The 25,601-nt window shown below is 39.9% G+C and overlaps 1 protein-coding gene across 7 annotated transcripts in view; it reads left to right on the forward strand.

Moving 5' to 3' along the window:
• NBEA (neurobeachin) overlaps positions 1–18,888 on the forward strand; it is a 511,508-nt gene extending 492,620 nt beyond the window's left edge. For all 7 annotated transcript variants that reach the window (XM_052812195.1, XM_052812196.1, XM_052812200.1 and 4 more), the window contains 4 exons: positions 9,435–9,536; positions 13,900–14,096; positions 14,819–14,970; positions 17,097–18,888. In XM_052812195.1, the coding sequence (XP_052668155.1) occupies positions 9,435–9,536; positions 13,900–14,096; positions 14,819–14,970; positions 17,097–17,187 (542 nt within the window). In that variant the 3' untranslated portion in view covers positions 17,188–18,888. The remainder of the gene's footprint in view (positions 1–9,434; positions 9,537–13,899; positions 14,097–14,818; positions 14,971–17,096) is intronic.
• Positions 18,889–25,601: the final 6,713 nt, after the last annotated feature.

Consider the following 25,601-nt stretch of genomic DNA (forward strand, 5'->3'; position numbering starts at 1 on the left):
AAGCAGAACAAAGAGGAGACAGATAAAAGACTCACTTTCTCACCTGACTTTCTTTTGCTTTTATAACAGAGGGAGAATAGAGGGGGGGGGGGAAATAAAATTGTGTTCCCATAACAAATTTCTCTAATTTTTATGTATATTCCAGGGCTTTTTTAGCACTTAATTCTCAGAGAAAAATTCAGTCTGAAAAGGAATTTCATGTCAGGGCACTCTGTTTAGCTTGATGCCATTTTGCTTCTTTGAATGCCTTTGTGAGTCATATCAAGTATTAGTAATTTCTATGCTAAGAGTCAGAAAAAAAATAAGAGCTTCCTCCTTTCATTAAAGAAAAAAATGTAAGACTTTTCCTTTACTTCCTTTGATTACATGGGGCTCGGACAGCCTTGCCATTAGTGTCTCCTTACTGGCTGATACAAACTGCTCCAATTATTTTGTAGATAGATTTATTTTAGTTCTGATACCTTTTTGTCATCATGAACATATCTGAATGCAAGAAAGCAGTACTTTTTGGAATCTCAGGTTTAATATCTTAACTGTGTAACTTTGGAAGTGTCTGCCTTGGAGATCTTTAATTTTATGAGAAGAAAGGATATCAGTTGACCGACAGAAATCAATGAAAACAAAACCGAACTGTATGATTTGCTCTCTGTCTCTACCTCTGTATGGGTAAGGCACTGTTTTGCTGAAGAAAAGGCTGTATAGTCAGATTAATGGGAGACTGTGCTGCAGATAGTCATGTCCAGGCAAATGTAATCTCACAGGCACGAGTAGCAGAACTCAGGAAGATTAAATACCCAAGTCCACTGTGGTAGCTTCAAAATATATTGATCAGATTTCTTACTACTCATGTTGAAGACATGTTGAAGACTCATGTTGAGGAAGAGTGATGTCATCACTGTTAGTGCTGTCTCTACTCATTGGATTAAAGTTACCATGGATATGGTAATTATGTACTACTCCTGTACTATAACTACAACTTCATGTGTTGTAAACATATCCTTATTAACAGCTAATTTGAATTCTCATGAACATACATCAGGAAGGATAGATCACATGAGTGATTATATGCCTGAAGGACCTTCTGCCTTTTAAAACTTCTACAATTACTAAATCTTTCTGCTGAAGTAATGACTACTAGATTCTGTTCCCTACTATGAACAGACATGATAGTTGTTGTATGACTGAATCCTTGTATACTAATTTTCAGGAGTGAAGCATTCTCAACAATCCTTATGAAAACATGTTTAAAGTTTAACAGAGTTAAAGCCACCGAAGTAGTAGAGAAGTATTTCCTAATCTACTCTTCTTCTATACTTACTGGTAGAAGATTAGGATTTACCTTGTAGGAAAAATGAAAGTGAGATGTTCTCTGTAGGTCAAATCCAATTAGTTAACATCTTTAGAATGAATTTCCAGAAAGATGTAGATTATATTTTCAGGGGAAAAAAGGGGGATTAGTTTTTTAAAAGCTGTCATCTGGAGACACAGATAAGGTATTTTATACCACAGACTGTAAGAAGGTGAAGAATTCAAAGAAAAATGTCAGTTATAGTAATTATCTGGGCTAGATGCTTGACTTCATAATGATCTTTTAAGCTGAAAGACAGTTAATTATCAATTTCAGCTTCAATGCATCCAATTACCAAAAGGAACTTTAGTTGTTTCAGAAGATGTTAAGAGGAGGAAAAAGCAAGCCCCCAATCCTAAACAGTTTATGTAATTTAACATTTGTGTAGAAAAATGCAGATACAATTGCATTAGAAAACATAGCAATCACAATCATTTATTGTGAAATACTCTGAGACAAAAGATTGTCAGAACAAACTCCTTGCCGATTCTGCTAAAATCCCATATTCCAGAATCCATGAGTTAGATAAAATCTTTACTAAACAACATGTATGTCAATAACCTGACCTGTCAGACTTGTGTAGAGCCTTCTGCTGAAATACCTGTGCGGGCATGTGTCAGAGGGTGACCTCAGCTGTGTCTGTGGGAAATACAGAACCATTGAAAGAGAGGAATGGAGAAAAATTGTGTTTTGGATAAGGTTCTTGCAAATGGCTGCTCCATCTCAGTAGCTGAAAACTTGCCTATGAGAGCACGGCGAGCTTCATTTTATATTTTTAAAATAATTTTTCCAATCAATACATTTATTAAGTTATCCCTTTGATTCTACAATAAGTATCAAAAAGGAGTTTCTGGTTCAGTTTGCACTTGTCACAATTTCTTGACACTTCTCACAATTACTGTGAGAAGACTGAAGTTTTACCAGATTTTCAATACAATGTTTTCCACGGAGTAGCTTTCAAAAATAGCTTGTAAAATAGCTTCTGGTTAGAATGTTTGTCCAGGAAGCGGGAGACTAAGTTCTTGGCCTCCAGGGACTGGGGGAATTCAAACCTGCATTCCCATATTCACAAGCATATGCTGACGATCAGGCTATAAATTAATGTGGGAGGGGCCCCCTGTGAACCTCCAGCTTTGGTGGAAAGCAAAATTCTTTTCTCTTCTATTGTTTATGGATCTTATGGATAGAAATAGGCATAAATCAAGAAATCAGGAACCAAAACTGCATACCTTCAACAGCAGTATGTGGGGCAAATCTTCGCCCTACTTGTACTTTATCTGGTTCAACAAAAATTGGTTTCATGGCTATGCAATGGCTAGGTTCCAATAGTGGTGACAGAAAATGTCCTTTTCCAGCCCAGACTAGATGCTGGTGCCTGGGGATGCTCCTGGAAAGTGGGAGATGTTGCATGAATTCCTTTAGGCTGAAGGGCAGTTGAATGCAGGATTTTATGTATGTTTGAGCCTCCCCTTATTTCTTTATCCTTGCTTAGATAAGTACCACCTTTGGGAAGAACACTGAACTGAATGTAGCTTAGTCATCTTGCCAGGGTCAGATACCTACTTTCTAAGCCAAAATAGCCCATCTGAAATAGGTAATCTGAATCTGCACCCTATTAAATTGATGACCGCATTATATAAATCTGCTACAGTTGAGAGAACAGTGAAAGGAATCTGTTTTCTCTTAGGAAGACACGGCACATGCAAAGAACATAGCTTGCTTATTTTAATTCTTTGAAGTGATCTGGCAAATGTAAATCTTTGCAATTCTAAGAGATCGAATAGAAAAATTATTGTGATGGTGTTTGACAATTTATGTTTTGATTTTTTTTCTCTTATGATATATAGGGATTTGTTTCAGCTAAGCGCTAATTTGTATACAAATTTCTTCTCACATAGCAACTGTATTAGTCATCACAAAAAGGAGCAAAGAGAGTACATGATATGCCCTGGAGTTCAACATGTATCGTTATAGTTGGTTTATTTTTATATTTTATGATTGCTTTATTGAATGTCTCTTTCAAACAAGTGACTTTGAAAATGAGAATTATCTCCGAGTCTTTGAACAGATACCAAAGTGGATGATAGAATTGCAGAAAAGTGAGGGACAGATGCTTTCATCTGAAACAGACACAAATTCAGAAACTAATTTGGAAGTGATAAAAATTAATTTGCACACTTTAATTGGAATCAGACTCCTGCATGAAAGAAAGGAAGGGTAGGCAGCTTGTGCTAAAAGCTGATTGAATTTTTTGTCAGGTAAGTATGTTGGACTTGGCCGCTTATCCTCTTGAGCCTCTCTGTGCAATATATTACATTCACCCTCTGACTGGTGTTCTTTAAAAGGATCAATGCTATTCCTGTTTTGTCCCTAGAGCCTGAAATTTCATTGATCTTGGGACTTGACATTTCTCATTACCTATTGTAGCTTCCAAGAGGATGGTCACAAGAGGTGTGAGAGTTAACCCTGCTTTTTCTAACGGGAACTGTGCTGACCATTGGAAAATATTGTGTCTATCAGCCCTTAGCTGGGTTTGTTTAGCATTATAACATAATCCTCAGAGGTGCTAACAATTCATCCTATTTCAGTAAGTGTATTCTGTATATACTTGAAAGGGAGGGTAAGCATTACCATTAAGGATCTTTGTCAAGTTAACCTGCACTTTTTTTTTAAGTCTGTCATGAAGTATACTTTTATGTGTTCCTTTTTACATAACCTATTTTTTGAAACAATTTAAAACTGTGAACATTGCAGGTTTTGCGAGTTTGTATCTTGAAAGAGTAGTTATTCTGAACTCAGAATATTCACTTATTCTTTTATATCCCTCTACATTTCGATAACCTATAACATGCCCTAGTTTAACCTTGAAAGGGCAGCAGTTTAAAAATAGCCACCGGTGTGACCTGTACCAAGCGGAGTGGACGGCTGTTTGAAGGTCCCGCGCAAGCACGTTGGCACACACGCAATCTGCTTTGCCTGTTTAAAGAGTTATTATGGTACTTGTGTATTTGTACAATTTAGGTATTAATTTTTGAAATACGGTATCTTAGCACTGTTCTGCCAGAGTAGAAGTGCTTTGAAAAATAGTCTGTAATTTTTATTGGCACCCTCTCTACTCTGGTAGCCAAAGATATCTCTCTCCTAAGACTGCTATGTGAAGGTAAATGAGCAAAAATACACCTGAACTAATGCAGTTATAGCTAGCATTTTATCAACAGATGTCTGTGCCCATGCTTTGCTGCATACCCCATGGGAGCTGTACAGTGCAGGACGGTTCAGCAACTTGCCAAAGTTCCCAAAGCAATTTAGTGGAAGAAATAGGAAGAGAACCTGCAAATCCTTACTCTCCTCTCCTCCACTGTATTTTTCCTTTTGGGGTCTGGATAGGTGCAAGGTACCTGAAAGTCCACTCACCTGGGTGAATTGTTTGTAGATATATAAAATGCTGCTCACGTTCCTCAGCAAATAAACCAGTTCTGCCAGAGGTGAGAATATTTTGAATATATGAATATTTTTCTATCAGCAATCTTTCTTTTACAACCATTGCTCCCCCATGTTGTTGACACTATTGACACTGTTGACACTGGCTATTTCCTATTTTGAAATATTCCTATTTATTTGTCGTAGCCTTAGCTTTTCATCAAACTCCAGGATGTTTTTTTCTGACAGTAAAAATTCCAGAAGGCTATTACATTGTCACTTCCATGAAAGCCATAGTATTTTCTAAGATTTTTTTCTAGATGAGTATCCCCTCAAAAGTGCTAATAGTAAAGTAAATTATTTTCAACAAATAATTCAGCCTTTTACTTGCTTCTGTCAAAGTCAGAGATGAAATGGAAGCTGGAATTTGCCTTGTGCTCTCATGCTTCTTTATACAGAAGACTCCTAGATGTGTCCCCATAGCAATCTGTACATAATTCCTGCAAAAAGGGCAGTATGAGAGAAACAGTAACACTGTTTGTTCTCTTTCTTTTTTCTTTTCTTCTTTTTTTTCCTTAACATGCGAGAGCACCATTTGTTCCAGAAGAACCTTACAATAGTATTAAGCATTATATTTTTCAGAGAGAAGGGAAGATGTATTTTGTTTTAGACTTTATAGAAAAACTTACTTGTTTGGAAACACAATGCAGATTATTATTATTTTTTTTCCTTCTGCCCTCTAGTAATTCGGTTCAAAGGTGCTTCTTCGTGGAAATTACAGGGAGTTTACAGTGATGGTATCTCACTTCATAGGTAGGATATTTTCACCTGCAATTCCCTCAGAGCTGCAGCCTTTGACCTCTGGCTGCATCTATCAGTGGTGATGTGACAGTGACAGAATATTTTGCTAGATTTTGAATGATTCCTGGAGTTCACAACTTCTGTCCTTAGCAATAAAATGTAATATAACTGAGGTTCTCTTCCCCATGCTACAGCTTTTCCTGTAGAAAGTATCACTGAATAATTTTTTCTTTGAGCCCTAAGGGGAAAAATCCCATTTTCAATTACTGTCGGACTGTTACTCGTAATAATGATATTCTGTTATTAATTTGTATTTACTGAAAAACAGGGCTCCAAGATCTATATTTCAGGGCAGTTGTTTCTTATAAGCATTTCCCTTTATAAATCAAGAAGTCAATTAAATATGCTCATTTTTCATATTCTGACATTTACAGTTTCATGATATTATAGTGTTTTCCTAGGAAACACTGAGAAAAATGTCCATTTGAAAACTGCATTATTTCTTTTCCCTTAAAAAATTTCTAACCATCTAATAATTTCAGTCATTCACTCTTGTAGTCTGATGACACTACTGTATACAACTCTGTAATCAGAGCTTAAGCCAGGATGACCCTTGAGCATAATTACTCTTTTTGCCAGGGGGACATACAGAAGGAAAAAAAAAAAAAAAAGTGGAAAATTCTGAATTGAGTTGAACTGCATTTTTTTTTCACTTTTCTGTTTTACACTTGGTGAAAAGAAGACCTCAGAAGGAGATGGGGCTCTCAACAGCAACATTGATGGGGAAATTATAAAAATCTAAATCTCAAAATATAGCTAATCTTTTACGAGATACACGAAGCATCTTTCTCTGTTTCTTCAGACACCCGTCCTGCCCTAGCAGTAAAGCCCAGTTTTCAGTTCACAACTTCAGTTTCCAGACCAGAAAGATTCTTTTCTTGCAGGTTAGATTAAAGATTGGGAAACTAGGATATATTGGGGTAGCTGTTTTTGTTAGAGATAAGAAAGTGTTAATGTGTCTGTACAATGCAGTGATAACGCCAGGTAGATTGACCCACCCTGGGTCCAAAACAGAGGTCTGTAAATCCATGTTTGGTAGTTCTCAGCTGGTTCAGAAAGATAGTAAAATACATGGAATTATTATTAAAATTTTGATGACAGGAGACTTTAGGGTTTGGCAAGAAATACTGTAGATTCACGCTGAATTTTCAAGAACTGTTGTTATATACAGTTCTGGCTACCCAAATTTTAAGAAAGAACTTGGAGCTAGACAGGCACAGAAAGGGTTGCTACAATGACTAAAAAATGGCAAGCTTGTCACTTCAAAGGAGTTTATAAGAGTTTGGTTTGTTTAATTGAGTCAAAAGGAAAGACTGAGAGGGCGGATTTATTCTCTAAGTGCATGAGTGGGGAAAACACTAGAGAGGGAGAAGACCTGAAGTAAGGGACACAAGAACAAAGAGATAGAAGGTAGACAGGAATAAATTCAGACTGAAAATCAGAATATTTCTCTCCTTTAGAGTAGGAAAGGTCTGGAACATCCTTCCAAGTCACATACTCAGATAGCCATTTCATTAAATTATTAACAGGTTTATATTATGTGAATGTCCGCAATAAAGACTAAATTCATTGACCCACAGAAGTCTGTCCAAGCCTCCATTCCTCATGCATATCTTTCAGGAACCCATGCAATATTGCTTAGCTACTCAGGTAGTTCCCTTTTTAGTTTGTTTTAGTGTTTAACTGTTTTCCCAGTTAGGAAACTGCATTTTATTGCAGGGTTGAAATGTGTGCAGCCATTCACCCATTGGACCTTGCTGTGCCATTAGCTGCAAGATAAGTTTCTGGGCTACTGGGCATCTTTTACACCTGTGACTCCCAGCTACAGTGGTCAAGTCACTGCTTGTCTGCCTGTGCAGTGAAGAGAGAAAACACTTTAAGCACTGTGCACCCTCCTTTCTTATTCTCTATATCAGTTGCGTGACCCTCCTTTAAGCTCATTTCTGTAAATGTGGGTACAAGACTAATCTCTCTGGTCTACAGTGGCAAGACAGTGCTCGACTCCTGTTTGCTATTCTAGGGTATTGCATTGAAAATTAATGTTGAGGGAGTTTTCTTTTCTGGCTCCATAAATCCTTCTCTGTCTCACTGCCTTCCAGAACAGAATGTCCTCTCCAGTGAGCAGAGCCTGTGCTTGTCCAGGAGCGTCAACCTTCCATGGGGCTGCATTCAAAATAAATAAAACACATTTTGCTACCTTTTTATTTAACTAGGCAATGCAGAGAATGTTATAATAATGACTTTCTCTCTTCATTATACAGTTGCTCATGAATCTTTGTATCAGTTTATAAACAACCATATCTTACCAGCAAAGATTTTATATTATCCTGTAGATAACATTATTGGTTAGGACTCGATCAAGAATCAATTCCCGGCTCCTAACTGGACACCGTGATTTCCAATATCCTAATATGTGGCTCATAGTAGATAGATACCTTTCTATCGACAAAAAATTTTAAGATCTGTCATTGAACCAGCTTCAGTACCATCCATGTTGTCCACAGTCAGTTCCATATAAAACAGGTTTAAATCAAAACGTTTTATTAGTAAGACAAATATCTTGAAAAAAATATATGGAGGCCATTTTAACATAGCCATCTTTATCAACTATACCTGTCATCCTGTCAAAAAGAGATAAGAATCTTGCTTGACAAGACTCCCATTCCAGTACAGCATGGTGGCTGGCATTAATGAGATTTTTGCTTCCAATTCTTTGTTGACAGAACTGTGGATTAACCACTTCTTTGTTATTTTGCATAGGATTAATGTTACAGTAATTCATCTGTAGTTCCCTAGGTCATTTCTTTTATCCTTTTTAAGTATTTGAACTACACTGGCAGAGCTCCAGTCCTTTGGAATTTCCCAATTTTCTATATTTCATTTGTACATATAGCCAGATGAAATCTGTGTTATCTAGCAAGTTGCTAATTTTTTGTTGCTGATTAACTTTCTTTGCCTGGCAAAGCAATATCAAATACTGAGCAATTCCTTACTGCAGATAGGAGTTTCACTGTTAAGATGTCAGCATCTTGTTATTAGAAACAACAGGAATGTTGCTATTTGTCATATAAACACTCCATAAATGCCCACTTGTTTGAACCCAAAATAAAATACATTTCACTTCTGAATATAAAAAACTAAATATTTAGGGAGTAGTCTATCCTACTCTTTAATAAATTAAATGTGATAAAAATAGCATAGTTATCCATAGTGATATATACAAAATGTTGTATACCCATAACCATTTTTAGGTACAATTTTGATCTATGAGCATTCAATGTGTCTCTTAATCAATAATGTCTATGCAACAATAGTATCTTTCTAGTACAGTGCTGTTCCTCCTCTCTTCTTTTCCTACCCCCAGTTTCAGGAAACAAATTATGATCATTAATATAGGAACATCCTCAACCTTTACATTACAGCTGCTTTTAATACCACCACACTTTGTGTTCTTTATCTGAAATATACATTTTCAGTATTTTTAGGTCATAAAACAGCTATGTATTGTTATCATTTGTGTATTGTAAACAGCATGCAGTCCATAATTTCTAAACCAAAAAAGTTTGCTTTTTGTTAATGTATGAATTAATGCATTGGGAATCTGTGCTTATGAAACTTTATGATATTTGAATGTATTTTGCTCAGAAACCTAAGTATGAGATATTTAAGCACACTGCATCTCTCTTTGATGCTTACTGATTTAAGGCAAATTACAGCAAAGTTCTTTGCTTTATAAAACAGGTCTGGTTTGGCATTCCTCTGTTGTTTCCTTTTTTTGTTTTTCTTCTTCTGTTTTTTTTAACAGGTGATTATCCAGCTCCTCGTGCTGTTCTAACTGGTCATGACCATGAAGTTGTCTGCGTGTCGGTCTGTGCAGAGCTGGGACTCGTTATCAGTGGTGCTAAAGGTCAGAAATGTTTTTATGATTTAAGTTTTAACATTTTTAGAGGCTCTTTTAGCGGTACATCTCAGTCTTCCCTCAAGCCACATATACTTTAGTTACCCAGTCTCCTCTACTAAGATGCGTTGTAGTTCTGCAGGAATCTGCAGCAGTTTACTCTGAACATTATTACTTACTATCTGGACTTACAAGGTTTAGACACAAATTAAGTTGATCGTTCCTTCCAACCGTCAGCCTGTGCTACTATTTCCCCCAGATCTGGAAGAGCAGTTGATAAAAATTTACGCAGTAATTCATAACGACATCTACTGATTTTGAAGAAACCTGTTGATAGAAACCTGTATTTAGGGGAGGGCCAGCTCCAAGTTCTGCACCCTGACCTCAATTGAATGGCAGTTTGTAAAACTGACCTCAGTCTCCTCGGCAAGGGAAGCAGAGTCAATTTGCTTGGTTTTGGATCTGTGGACAGCATTTCATCCAGTAGGGTTTTTTGTAGAGGATTCCAAATAATGAGGATTTTGCAGGTTTGTTGTTACCTCTCTTATATTACGAATGGCATTCTTCAGGGGTCGGTTTGGGGACCGGCACTGTGTAACATCTTTGTCGGTGACATGGACAGTGGGACTGAGCGCACCCTCAGCAAGTGTGCCAACGACACCAAGCTGTGTGGTGTGGTCAACATGCTGGAGGGAAGGGATGCCATCCAGAGGGACCTGGACAGACTTGAGAGGTGGGCCTGTGCGAACCTCATGAAGTTCAACAAGGCCAAGTGCAAGGTCCTGCACATGGGTCGGGGCAATCCCAAGCACAAATACAGGCTGGGTGGAGAATGGATTGAGAGCAGCCCTGAGAAGAAGGACTTGGGGGTGTTGATTGACGAGAAGCTCAACATGAGCCAGCAATGTGTGCTCACAGCCCAGAAAGCCAACCATAATCTGGGCTACATCAAAAGCAGCGTGGCCAGCAGGTCCAGGGAGGTGACTCTCCCCCTCTACTCTGCTCTCCTGACACCCCACCTGCAGTACTGCCTCCAGCTCTGCGGCCCCCACCATAAGAAGGACACGGATCTGTTGGATCAGGTCCAGAGGAGGGCCACGAAGATGATCAGAGGGCTGGAGCACCTCTCCTATGAAGACAGGCTGAGAGAGTTGGGGTTGTTCAGCCTGGAGAAGAGAAGTCTCCGGGGAGACCTTACAGCAGCCTTACAGTACCCAAAGGGGGCCCACAAGAAAGCTGGAGAGGGACTTTTTACAAGGGCATGTAGTGACAGGACAAGGGGTAATGGCTTTAAACTGCAAGAGGGTAGATGTAGATTAGCTGTAAAGGAAGAAGTTCTTCACCATGAGGGTGGTGAGGCACTGGCACAGGTTGCCCAGAGAGGTTGTGGCTGCCCCATCCCTGGCAGTGTTCAAGGCCAGGTTGGATGGGGCTTTGAGCAACCTGGTCTAGTGGAAGGTGTCCCTGCCCATGGCAGGGGGGGTGGACTAGATGATCTTTAAGGTCCCTTCCAACCCAAACTATTCTATGATTCTATGATTCAGTTAAACTTTTTGATCCATCTGTTCACACTTTCTCCCTGTTACTTATCTATGGAATCCAGAGTATCCAATAATTGCTAATACAAATGTTCAAACTACCTTTCCAAACCTGCAGCAGTCTCCTGTATAACTGGTAATCAACATAAATAAAGCACCCGCCTCAATGAGTGTTTGCTTTACCTTGCATTATTCCTTATTCAGTTTCTCCTTCATTTGTTCCATTTTACTTGTTCTGCCCACCTTCTCCTTTTCCCCATAATTCCATGTCCACTTTTCTTCCCTCACTGCCCTCTCTCATTCAGTTTCTTTTCTTAATTTGGCAAACTGCTTGTCTTCTTCTCTTTTCCTTTCCTATTTGCCATCCCCTCCTCCCCCCTCTCTCTTTCTTTCTTTTGTGCTACGTTATCCCTTTTCCCTTATTATTTCCTTTCTTCACGTTACCCTTGTCCTTCCTAGGTTCCTCCTCCTTACATATCTTCCTGTCTCATTTCCACTCCACTCCTACATCCACATACAGCTACTTGCTTTCTCAATGCCTGTTTTATTCATCCCCATGGATATCCTCGTAGTCCTTTTTAAAAGGTTTGCTGCTTCTGAGAGTAAGAAGGAGGTGATGCTTGTTCTGCCTGCTTTTGCTCACAGCTGAGCTCCTGGGTTATCATCTTTTATACTGCCTTGGAGCTCAACATTTATTTTCAAAGCTGAGTGTGAAACTTTTGAGTAAAGTTTTTAACTTTACCTTTTAATTTTAACCTGTTAAAATTTTTAACAGGAAATCCTAATGGATCATTAACTCTTGTAATGACACACTACATAACAGTCACAGGCGAAGGCAAGACATTCATGAAAAAAATGTACAGTGACACTGAAACTAAAGTTTTTTTCTTGCAGCGTTATTTCTTATCTTTTAAGGCAGCTTTATACACTCTTACTGCCGTAATAGTGTACCCTTTCCAACTATCTTTTTGCAAATTTCCTCTTATTAAAATAGCTGGAATCTGTATTCAGTTATCTTCTGCTTCATTAAGTATATGATGCTTTGATAACTTATATATTATTAGAGGTAAAGGCTGCTGGAGGACCAAAGACTTTTACATCAAATCCAGAATATATTTGTAGTTGATCAAGAGAAGTGGAGGCTCAGTCTGGCCCCTGAGTTACTCTTCTCGTGTTCTTCCTCTTCAAACTCTAGTCCATATATAAATGCAGAGAGAAAATCCCTTTTTTATTGCTGGTTTCCAGCCGATGTCTGTTTTAAGGCTTCTTCTTCAGTTTCCTAACTTGCATTTCACAGCAGTCCTGCCTCGGGGCTGCCTGTGCTCCCTCGTGGGGAGGCTGTCCCTGCGGAGCTGGCTGTGGCACTGTGATAACACATGCAGCACTCGAGAACCTGCTGAAGCAGGGAGACAGGGCACATAGGACTCCTCCGAGAAAAATCCTGTGCATCAGGTTGATGTTTGCACGGTCTTATCCAACAACCCCCCAAAAGAGGGGTCAGTCTGTATGTCTTTACAGTAGCATCCTAAATCAGTTCTTCTTTGTGCCTTTTTGTGTCCGTGACCACTCAGCTATGAAGGTATTACACTTTTCTTTTGAAAAATCTAACATGGTAATTATTCTAAAGGTGGAGGCATCACTTCTTATAACATTCTGGCACTTCAGTGTTTCCAAAGCTGAAACTCAACTATTTCAGAAAATAAATTAGTTCCATTGCAGTCTTATCCCATGGACCCAGTCAGGTGTGAGGTCTCTGTGCATAGGGCTTTATGCAAACACAGATAAAACCTGTACCAGGGGGCTCACAAACGAATGCACTGATGCTGTGATTCATTCTACCTGGGCAAACCCAGCTGCTGTGTGAACTTCAGAGAAGTTAGAAGGGCTTAACGTGAGGTGGCTGAGTCTGCCAGTATGAATTTACTTTCAGGGTCATGAGCCAGTTGTATAAGGAAGAGATTACTGTGCTGTCCAGGAGTATCCTGTGACTCATAAAAGAAAACAGTTAGTATTTACCGTGACTCATTACATTTATCACAGAAGAGACTCTTTTTCTTAGTAGGAATACGGATCTCACTTTCAAAAGAGCTTTTCTCGTAGATCTTGAAATGGAAATAGCCTAGGTTTGCATCTTAAAATGTACCTTTTGGATTTCATAGCTGTTTTTTTTTCTTTCATCAGCAGTAATAAAAAGACATTAAAATCTCGTATTATAAAATCTCTCTGGAGTAAATGCAGTTATAGTGTGGTCTCCTAAAAGCTCTTAAAGTCCAGATAGCATAGTAACTCTGTTGGCTGTTAGATGACTCCCATTGTTAAAACAATTCAGGACTGAAATCTGTGCATATAACATACTCATTGGGGGAGAGGACCTACAGGAACTGCCATTGTCTATAGGAGAAATATGCAGTGATATGATTATATGCCCTCTGGGAGTTGCTCCTACTAGTCACTGATAGGGCCCCATCTGTTTAATGTGAATGGGCAGGCTAAAGAGAGTTCATGTTGTTGGAGGAAAGCAGTAAGACTGAAGCTTCTGAATGTTTGGAAAGAAGAAAGAATATTTTAGAAGATAGATCAACGAAAACTCCTTCCAGCTTAAGTAAATAATAAACTACCACTTTCAGGCTTGTTGTATCTATTTTCTTAATATGCTAGCTTTTGCATTTCCTTTTCTGTTGCGTATTTTAAATTCTTTAAGCAAACATTGCATCTTCTTATATCTATGCAGGACTAATGTGATATATAAATGTGTATTATGCATTGCCTTTTTGCACAGCGTACACAGTTTGTATAAGCAGCAAATGTATGATATATTATGTTTTCATATACAGAAGGACCTTGTCTGGTACACACAATTACTGGAGATTTGCTGAGAGCCCTGGAAGGAACAGAAAACTGCTTGTATCCTCGCTTAATTTCAGTATCTAGTGAAGGTCACTGCATCATCTACTATGAACGAGGACGGTTCAGCAATTTCAGCATTAATGGCAAACTCTTAGCTCAGATGGAGATCAATGATTCAACCAGGGTAAATCTAAATGCAAACAAACATTTGTTGTCTCTCGCCTTTGTTTATTAAAATAAATTGAATTTATTTGCCGTGCGGTTTAAAGGAAATCACATATGTAAAATTGCCACCTCCTTGTTAAGTCATATTCAAACACAGATCCTCTCATCTCCATCTCCAAATGCAAAAATGCACTTGAGCTTTTCCAGAATAAATAAGAACAAATTGTTTATGGTCCCACACGATTCCTGGAATTTTTGATTGGAATTAAATTTCAGTGGGAAATACATCTTTAAAAGAAAATGCTCTGAAAAGAGTCCATTCTTCATTTATTAGCCAAGACATGAATTCCTGCCTTCAGGGCTCTGCTCTGACCCTAGCACTCAAAGCAGCATTAGGAATACAGATTGCTGCTCCTCTTTAGGTGTTAATGATGGCACTGAGTATTGTAGGATGAACATTGAAATGTTATGTGCTGAACTCAAGTCTTGGCAGATTCAGTTAAAGAGCTTTTTGGTTATGTATCATGTTTAAAACCACACAATTGTTTTATTTAAAACCTGGAGATCCAAAATTTGTTGGTTTATTTTCTGATTGGGAGAAAGAGGAGTGGGAGCCTTTTTCTTCAAATTTAAAGTCAGCAGAGCAAAAGAAATGCTTATAAGTTCATTAAATTTTTGTAATATTGACCCATTTCCGTAAAAGCTAACTGTGTACTCGGGTTTTATCTTTTTCTCCCCAAGGCCATCCTCCTGAGCAGCGATGGGCAGAACCTGGTGACAGGGGGAGACAACGGTGTAGTGGAAGTATGGCAGGCCTGTGACTTCAAGCAGCTCTATATTTACCCTGGCTGTGATGCTGGCATAAGAGCTATGGATCTGTCTCACGATCAGAGGTCAGTTTGTCGTTAATATTTGTATGTAAATGGTAAAATTGCACGCAGTATACATCTCCATGAACTTTAAGGTATGAATTTATGGTATGCAGTCATTATCAGGTTATGGTACAAAACCATTACCCCAGTTGTTACCCTGTTGATTTATCTGACTCGGTGTTTTTTCTGATCCTTGAGTCTCATACCACAAGCACTTAACATTAAGGTGAGGTCTTATATCACTGAAGTCAGTAAGCCAGAGACTCAGCTAGCTATATATGAGTAAAATTACATGAACTTAAGAACATAAGAATAGTCAGACTGGATCGGAGTGCAGTAGTGCTATTATCCAGTGCCTTAAAACCAATTACAAAAGTTTGTGGTACATTTCTGATTTTCAGCTATGTAGAGCTTGAGAACTTCTTGGGGTTGTGTCTAGACTACAATGTGTAATATTATCAGTGGATCTATCCACAAGGAGTGAGTGTAGTCCTCTCCTTTGACCTTTTTGAGCAATGGATATGCAGTGTACAAGCCTAGATTTTTGCAGTCACTGCTGTGGCACTAAAATGCACGCTGTAAATGTAAAAGATATGTAAACCTGGTCCCTCAGTCTTCTATAGTAATGTGATTATAATGTAAGCCCATATGTTGCATTTATGCAGAGTTATGAGTGGATTTTCTGCTTACATCATGCATCAGTCTTGTATTTCTTATTAATATACAAACTCGTGATATGCAAAGAATTCATAGGATATTAGAAAAAATCATACAGCATTCATTTCAGTTTATTTTTCTTACACTTTTCAGCATTCCTATGCTATATACCCATTTTGTAAAGCAACAAAAACACCTATAAACAAAGTACGTACCTAATTTTCTCATGTATGAGTAGATTACTTGAAACAAGTTTTTTGCCTCAAACTTAGTCTAATTGAAACTAACTTACTGGAAGAGGCCTGTTCATTTCTGGAGCTTTGCCAGTTTATGCGTACAGTACCGTGGTCTGTTCGAAGGGATTTATTTACACTGCAAAAAATTTCACCTAGCCTATTTTCTCTGTCTCTTATTGTAATACTAGGCTGGGAAGTCCCAGCTGTGCAAAGCACTTTAAGTACCTGCTTAGTTTTTGTCACATAATTAAGCAGAGAACAGGTTTTTTTATGGTTTGATAGAAGTAGGGCTAGATACCTAAAACTCAGCTACCAGAATTAGAGGATATGTGATAACTGGAAAATCACCTCAACGGTTGTCACCACAACAACGCAAATACGGGGCTACATTTCAATATAAAGCTTTTGGGGAGTACCGAGGTGTGATCAGCTCGTGATTAAGGGATCGGTTCAGTTGTCTTCGCAGAGGCAGCTCATTCTGCCGGGGAGGCCGCAGGACATCCCGCTGGTCCCAGCCGCAGCCAGGAGCGCGGAGCAGTCCGCAGGTCCTGCGTCCCAGCCGGCAGGGACGCGTCCGCCGCCCCGGGGCACCTCCAGTGGCACGAGGTGCCTAAAATTAGGCAGCTGGGTTCCGAAACACCTGAATGAAGGTGTTTTGGCTTAGGTGTCGTCGTGTGAGCTACAGGAATAAGGTCTTGCAATAACTGTGGCGATTTACTTGCTACAGCCTGCGGAGTCCAGAGGACAGTTAAGCTCGCCCTAAAGCACATGCCCAGTGACCTGTAGAGAGTTGGTCTCAGGCTGCTCTGAGGGAACTCATTAGGGCCTAATTCCGTTGATTACCCGTAGCTGGTTAGTACTGTTTGAAATACCTCGGAGGTCTGAGGTACGTACCTGGGGTGGCCCGTATGACAAAGAACCCGGTGAAGACCCACACCCTTCTGGAGAGGCAGCTGGAGGCAAGGCAGGACATGCAAGAGCATCTCAAATGGCACGGTGCTTTTACCTATATGAAGGCGACTGAGTAGACCTCTAGATATCCCTTGACCTTTCTGGGAACATGGAAATTTGGCTCATATGTTGATACCTAAATGTAGCATCTCCATTGCAGACTGAATCTCACCCATGAGCTTAATCTTCAGACAGTGTTGCAAAAAGTGCCTCGTTCTTTTAGCTTTTTTTACTGTTTATGGTAAACCGTTGCTTGAGAAGGTAAAAGAGGATTGACAGGACCATCTTTTCTGTCTTTTTCAGAACTCTGATTACTGGCATGGCTTCTGGCAGCATCGTAGCTTTTAATATAGATTTTAACCGGTGGCATTATGAACATCAGAACAGATACTGAAGCGGAACGAAGAACTGAAAGCCCAGGTAAAGCTGAGAGCACAAGTGCTGCAATGAAAGGTGTAGTCTCTGGTGGAAAACCACGTCTGCATTGACCTCCGTTGTACATTCCATTACACCCAGCAATAGCTGTACATTGTAGTCAGCAACCATTTTACTTTGTGTGTTTTTTCACAACTGAACACCAGCTGCTGAAAAGCAAGCTTGTATCATGTAAATTATATGAATTAGGAGATGTTTTGGTAATTATTTCATATATCTTTGTTTATTGAGAAAAGGTAGTAGGATGCGCCACAAGAGACTTTTGAAAATTCTGGGGAACCTTGTGTCCAGTTATTTCAATGTTTAGGCTTTGAACCTAACATGCATCCCATCTCCAGCCTCTTTTCAAGCTGAGATAAAAAAAATACGTTTGATACTTTGTACATCAGATGCACATCTTAACTTTAAAGGGATACTTTTGTAAAAGTAAAACCTTGTATAAAGAACAAAACTGTTTCTTAATTTTATTGTGGAGTTACAACTTGCATGTACTTTAAACCTGATGTCTTGGAAGGAACAGGTGCGTTCACACAAATCAAACTGGAGATCTGCCTAAGGGTACAGCTTGTGTTAAAGGGTTGAATTTGGGCGCAAACAGTAATTTTGACATTTCCACCAACACGTGTTTTTCACTTTTTGAATCTAAACTTTACCCCTCTTAAGTGGAGTTCTGCTCATGAAGCATTTGGATAAAAAGCCATCATTTGCCATATTTATACTTTATACAATAGATATTAAATTCCTCCCTTTTAAATTCAAAGACTAGACAGAAAGGGAGCAAAGAGGGAAGTTCAGTTTAACACTTTGTAACGCTTAAATGACTCCCAATACAGACAAAGTGCTATACTTCTGGATTATTAGCATTTGGCATACAAGTCATGGGCAAGAGAGCCCCCAGTGATTTTTTTCCCTTATTTTTCCTCTGAGCAGCTTGGTTTATTTCACGGCCTTAGCTTCATTGTAAAGGTGACTGAGGTTATTCTTTTCGGTTCTTCTGAAAATCTCACCTGAAGCCACTCAGACTAAGGCACTTCATGTTTTACAATACTGTAATGATAACTATCAGAATAATTTTCTGCACATTGTACTGATCAAATTACACACCCAGGGGTATATACACTTTAATTCATGTTTCTTCTTTGTATATTTGGTGACTGTATTGTCATAGATGTACATATTGTGTCGGTAGGGCTATGAGGCATGTAACAGGAATGTAATTTTCTCAGAATTTACACTCACTTGCAGTCATTTATTTAAAAAGATAATGGATTCTTTGTATTGGCACTTTGCACCAGAAACATATCATTATTTATTGATGTGATTACTTATTTGTTATCCACCTTGTATTAGTAAGTTTAGCACTGAATTTCCTTCTTCATTGTTGTTTGTATTTATAAGATTCTGAAATCATGGGGATCAACGTAATGATTAAGTTATTCATCACCCGTCTGTAAGCAATATCTTGAGTTTGTAGCTTAGAATTGGGAGAATATTGAACATCTGGAAGACAAGTTCATTTCATCTTGAGATCATGGTGAAATATTTTGGATATATAAATTCCTTAAGCTATTGTAACCATGTTTTATTGCAAAGATGTAAAATATGCCAGATGTGTGTGAGTTGGAAATCAAAAAGAAAAATAAAATATGCAAAGAATTCAGTGATTGTTTTTCATTTCAATGAACTTTTCATCAAAATATGCACATTATCATTAGGAACAAACAAATATTTTAAGAAATCCTCTCTTATATGCTATGTATATGCCAAAAATTCTGCACACCTGGGTGGTTGTATTTCCTGGGGTCTCAGGAAATAAAACAGAAGTTACAGAGTGCAACTCCTTTGATTGTCAGTACATGAAGAGAAGCTTACTAAAGATCAGCCGAAGTGAAAAATGAAAGCCGTTAAGGGATATTGATCCTTGTGAACAGGCAATAATCTTGTGTAAGAGACCTCGCAGAAAGCGAAGATCTGATGAGAGCCATTTTGGGTATCTCTCAATATCTGATAAGATGGAATTAATTTCATCTTATTTTGGGCATTGACAGTTAAATATCTACACTCCCAGCATAGCAGAACAAAACAGGTGGGATAAATTGCATTTTGGAAATGCTGAGGTCCCTACAAAGATTATAGCAAGTAAGTGGAGATAGATAGTTATCTAAATGTCAGATGTCTAATTTAAGGTAGCAATGGTAAGCAAAATAGTTTCCTCATAATTGGAAAACTCCCAGTTGACTAAAAAGCAGAATAACAGCCAACACTTCAGTTTGTTGCCCCACTCATTGCCTTTCCATTTAGGACTGTTCTCTAAACAATTATCAAAATGAATTAAAGCAAATATTTGAGTACGTTATTAGAATACATTATATGTTTTAGCAGATAACTATTTATATCAATCAGCTTTTGAAGTGGATAACCTAACTTGATCGCTTTGGGGCTGGAGGAGAGGTGGGGGAGGAGATGAGAGGACTGGTATGTTAATAGCAGCATGTGAAACAGTTTATTGGTATGTTGCAACCTCCCTTCCATTATTATACAAGTATCACCCCTACTTTCATATCTTATGCAACAAATCAATTTAAAAAAATGCACTATTGCAGTTAAACCAAAAATGAATATTACTATTATCTTAATTATACTGTTGTTTTTATGAAGTCTCTCAGCATTATGTGAAGTACAATTTAGTCACAAATTAGAAATTTTTGTGCCCAAGCAAACCTTTGTATGAGAAATTGGCCATGGATTACAAAAAGAAAAAAAAAATCCTACTGTATTGCATTCATAGGGAGGGGTACCCAAACAAGTCAGACTCATAGTAGTAGTAGTAATAATAATAATAATAATAATAATAATAATGATGATGATGATGATGATGATGATGATGATGATGATGATGTGCCACGTCCATTACAGTTTAAGTTATAAAAATGTAGTTTCCAGAAAGGCACAGGACAAGGAGAATATATTAACAGGCTGGTATAGTCACATAGACCAGCTTGATACAGTTTTTGTGGTGAAACACCACTGTTGCCTTTTACTCTCTATTTAAATTCTATTTTTTAAGAAAAAAAAGTTATAATTGTGCCAGGATATTTAAATTCCTCTGTTGATTTGTGTTAATTACACTAGTATACACCTATCTGTTGCAGGGTCTCTTAATGTAAAAAGGCTATATACACAGATCTGCAGTTTGTATCACAAGACTTTTCCAAAGCTTCAGCTGCCCCATATTTCTGTCACATGGTAAAGCTGGGCTGACTCACCTTTTTTTCTCTACAGAAATGAGACTTACTGATTCCAGGGAGTCTCTGAGAGCTGCCTGTGGAAGATGAAGCAGCTTTGACCAAACCAGTTAAAATGCGACCAGTCTCTCAGCGAAGGGAGATGCAGCATTAAGGATAGAACTGTGCAACTAAAATATACCTACAATGAAAATAATATGCAGTTATTGGCTGTGTTCCTGCCAGTTAGTCCTGGGTTAAGAATTGGACTATAAGCCAATGCCACACTGGGAGGACAATGCAACAGCTATTCCTTGTCCAGATCCTACCACTGGTGGGGAGGATGCTGCTTTCTCTACAAGAGTAACAATAAAAGAAAGGCTGCTGCATTTTACCCCAAGGACAGACTAGTTAGGCTCAATTTACTGGAAGAGCCTTGGCTAAATAATCATTACATTGATAGAGAATCTCACGGGTTGTGCTTGTAGAGCTAAAAATGCTGCCTGTGAACAACAGTTGTGGCGAATGCTTGTTATAATACAGTGCATCAACCCTGCTGACAAGCAAGCAGGGTGTTTGAAGCAAGCCTCGTGCTGCCAGGGATAAAAGCATTCGAAGCAGACACAGGGAGTGAAGGGCTGACTTCTGATAACAGCAAGAGAACCACCTCCTGATACAAGATGTCTAGTACATATAAATATTTCATTTGGAGACTTCTAGCTGGAGTTTATGCTCACATTTTCCAAGGGTTTAATTGTGGACTGCTTTTATTTAGGCTTGTGTGTGTGTGTTACTTGCAAATACGAAAAATGAATGGACTAAAACTTAAGCTGGTATTTAAAGAAGGAAAGAAGTACTGGAAATTTATATGTCTATGCAATACAGTGAAGTTTATAGACTCTCTAACCCTGGTGATTAGTTTTGCAACATCTACATTTAAGTTTCAAGATCTGCAACTGACAAGAAAAACAAGTCTGGAGATTGCTTTCTTGTAAAATTTATAAGCTGTGGCCATATAATTAGTTTACAGAGGGATTTACGTAGATGAAAATCTGCCAAACAAACAGCTGACTCGGTTTATGGGTCTCGCTATGGTGACATCATGCCGAAACAGCACTACAGCTCCACATCACTAGTTAGAAGTAAGTCCTCTCAGTCGCACCCCATTTGCACAAACAAGGACCTGGGTAACTAACATGGGTACCTGCGTGCAAAATCTGGAGCCTGGAGTGCTTTTTATTCAGTAAAAGATTGGCAGAAGGGCTTTGTGTGCCTGAGGGTGCCACAATGCCAAGCTACCTTCAGCCTAGCGTTCCTAACATCAAGCAGAGAATATGCTTTTATGTACAAAACTAGATAGGAAAAAAAAAAAAATCTCCCCTGGTGCCAGAAGATTAGAGACAGCTAAAAGCTATCATCAGCACCAGTGGATTTGGCTTAAAAGTTTCATGTCTGTTTATACTTTGAAGAGACTTAGTCTTGGCATGATGCTGCAATGACCAAGCCCTGTGGCAAAGCTAATCCTAGTATCACAGCTGTGCAAATTTAAGAATGATGCACTTTTATTTTGCCTCACTGTGTAGCAGAACTAGGGAGTGCCAGAAAAGGCAGCAGAACAATTGAAAGTGGTCTTTCAGTCTTGCTGTACAGCTACATGTATAAATCCAGTGCCCATGGCTTTTCAGATACATCAGTTTGTACAAAGCTATCAGACAGGAAATAAAATAGTGCCTGGTGGCCAGTGTCTCTGCATGCACATCTTTTCAAATAATAGCAGCAGAAAAAAAAGGGACTGCTTCAGTAGGAAGGCAGCAGGACTCTGGGAAGGGGCCAGGGGCTTGGACAAAAGTCAGAGAGGGACAGAGTTCCTCTACAGCAAAACACTTGGTCCATTTTTTCCAAATAGACCCAAACAGATTGTCCCAGCTCCGCTCCTGCAATGTCCCTTCCCTCTCTCTTTACTAAACCCTTCTGTCCCCCTTGTTTTAACTTGCCATGAGGAGCAGGCTGTAAGTTGGGATTTCTCTTTCCTGCAACCATGTCCCTCCTGCTATCCATCCCATGCCCTCACTCCCCTGACTGCCAGGAAGAACTAAATCAGATTCAGCATAAAGCACACACATGTGAGGCTCCAGAAGGCCCATACGAATCTCTTCACCAAGCTCCTTGCTGTCCCAGTGTGAGTCGCAGGAGGCAAAAACCTGAAATGAAAAGGGTATCCTATCTTTCAGCTGTCTATTCGAGCAGAACCAGCGGTCATGTGGGAGTATTATTCTCCTAGTAATTAACACAGGTCAGGGCCCTTCTCTGACCCGAAAGCAAGTGGCATGACGGACTCTAGCCATGCTGCCAGCCTCCCGGGGACCAGCCCTTAACCCATCCTAGCCCATGCACACTGCAGGGCGTTGTTTAGAGGGTGACAGGTTAATGGCGTGCCAGTTGCACCGTGCAGACGTGCACACTGCAGTGCCAAAGCCTCCACCTTCCATTGCTCGAGTTGCTAGATGTAGCCAAGGCACCTACAAGGAGTCCCTTGGCCTCCATGACCATCAGCCTACCAACCATATCACCCAGTCATGACAGATGGGGCTTGGGACTCCAAGTAATAACTCCCACTGACAAGCTTAGGCACACGACCGCTCTATGCTGTTTGAGCACTACACCCTAAGACTACAGCTTTTGGATCACTGACTACAGCTATTGCAATAACTTACATGAAAGGTGCTCAGCTCATTGAGACCTTACTGCTTTTTGGCATGCTCAGGCTCACGTTCTCCTTGAGTGAGTGCTGCTTTGTGTATACCTTTACATGAGGGAACATCAATATTGACTGGAAAGAGCTTCTGCTCGCTCTGTAGCCCTCAAGAGGTATGTGGTCAGGGCTCCTCCGTGAAGCTCATTGACACCAGCTTCAGATCCGTGAAACTGGATACCTTGGAAAGAGGTAATAAGGCACCGTCACCGTTGCTATAGCTTCCTCTGTTGTCAGAGCCTCGTTGCAGAGGCTTATGGCCTAACTCGGTAAGTCCCTCAGTGGTAAGAAGTTATCTTGTGGGAGATAAGCCTGCTAGCCAGTCACCTACTACAGCACATATGAATGTCTGGTGGGAAGGATTCAGCTGGGACATAAAACTCCAGGCGTGTAATGAATGAATACGGATCCTGTGCAGGAGCTGTCTACAGATAGCATACTCACATACACCTCATTCCATCTAGGCTGGGATTAGTGTCCCAAGGGGTGCTGATCCTTCTTCACTGATGGATGATCTGGCCAGGACACTAGTCAGGAATACCTTCTGAGTTCCATGTCAGTCCATAATGAATGTGATGAGGCAACATGTACACAACTAGAGCACTCAAGGGTTATGGTTTTCTGCAAAGCGCAATCTGTTAATTGAGGGAGGGGTGAAAGGATGGGGTTTGAATGTACATAAAGACAAAAACTTGAAAAAAAGATTGTTTGCCTGCAACTTTTCTTCAAGATAAGTTACCTACAGGGACATTTTCAACCTACTGCTCAACCCCTTTCTCCCAAATGTCTCCCTGTTTCTGGGATCCCTTTTGTCACCATGTGCTTGCCTTTCAGAGGCACTCAACAGCACAAGTGTGCATGCATGCATGTGTGTGTGCAAGGCAGCTCAATCATGGATCGGTCTTTTTGCTACTTAGGGAACTTTCTAGCAAAAACAGGCCAAAACAAAACAAAAAAATCATTAAATAGCAAGGTTAGATGGTACCAAGGAGGAGAAAGGGAACAGTGGAAATACCAGTCAGGGAATCTGGCAGGACCTGGGCTCAGGGCAAAACTAGGAGCCCAAGCCCAAGTCCATTTTTTGTATCATCTACAGCAAAAAGAAATAAGGCATCTCCACTAACAATCCTAGAATAGACTGGGGATGTGCACAGGAACCTTTCCAGATTAACAGGTGCAGCCATACACAAACCAGGGTTTGAAGGGTAAAACACTTGTATTTATACTGCCACTACTCAAATTATACTCAAATCTTGGTTTAAGAATCTAATATCTCTATATATCCGGCCCATAGACAATCATATTATGGGACTGCAAATCCTGGAAATGTCCATTTCTAGGCATTTTATATGGATCTACAACTACAAGAGTTGCTAAAGTCAAACCAAAGCACTTTTTCTCCTCCTCAGAGATAGTGGTTGATTACACCAATTCCTGTCAATCTACAGTGTAGAGACATCCAGAGCAGTTGCCTTCTGCTAGCAAGCCTGAAGATGTCCCTCACTGTGACAGCGTGATAAAAGTGGTTTTTTAAAAAAAACTGGGGAAGGGTTACTTGCAGAGTCAAATGCTTGTTTTATTAAACCAAAGGCAAGAATATACCAATATTGGACAAGAGGAGACAAAGATTTATACCAGACAGGCTGGAAATCCAGAAAATGTCGACAAACACGTTACAAGGACTGATTTCACGTTTGTGTCCCAAACATGCTCCGTTTCCAGGCCAAAACGAGGAGGATTCCGGTTACGGCTTCACTCCCAGGCTCCGCGCCCTCAAGCGTCAGGCGGAACCGCCTTCCGCACCGCCAACGACGACGCTGCCACGGGGCCAAATGAGGTGCTGGGTTCCACCCGTGCTCCCCCAGGCCGCCCGATTAGGCTGGCGATGATCGGGGTGTAATCCCCGGGCGGGTGTCGCTGCCTGAACTCATTACGCGATGATGATGCCGATGACGTGCGAGAGGTACCAGCTGCTCCCCGCAATAAGGTTTGGAGCCCGAGCACCTGAGCTGAATCAAATTACTTTACTGACGCCCTCTCTGCTCCTTCATTTCCATCCCGTTATTAATCTCGCAGCCGTTTCAAGCCAACGGCGTGAGAGAGGAGGGGAAGAGGAGCCGGGGCTTCCAAACCCTCCTCCGAGGGAGCCATGTGCCCGCTCAAGGCAGGAAGAGGACAGCAATTTCGAGCATCTGATGGGGAAATTTCATCTGAGAAAGCGTGTTTCTTGTGCGTTGGGCAATTCCCCGGGCTGCCAGGGGCGAGTGTGGGACAACACCTACAGTCCGCCTAATTCTTCATTTGCAGCTGGCCCGCTCCCTCGTTGGGCTGAAGCAGTTACGCACGTTATAGTACAGGCTGGCCTTTCAACCACATATGACAATAAATAATAAGAAG

Source organism: Harpia harpyja, chromosome 17 (genome assembly GCF_026419915.1).
Source record: "Harpia harpyja isolate bHarHar1 chromosome 17, bHarHar1 primary haplotype, whole genome shotgun sequence".
NCBI classification, from domain to species: domain Eukaryota; kingdom Metazoa; phylum Chordata; class Aves; order Accipitriformes; family Accipitridae; genus Harpia; species Harpia harpyja.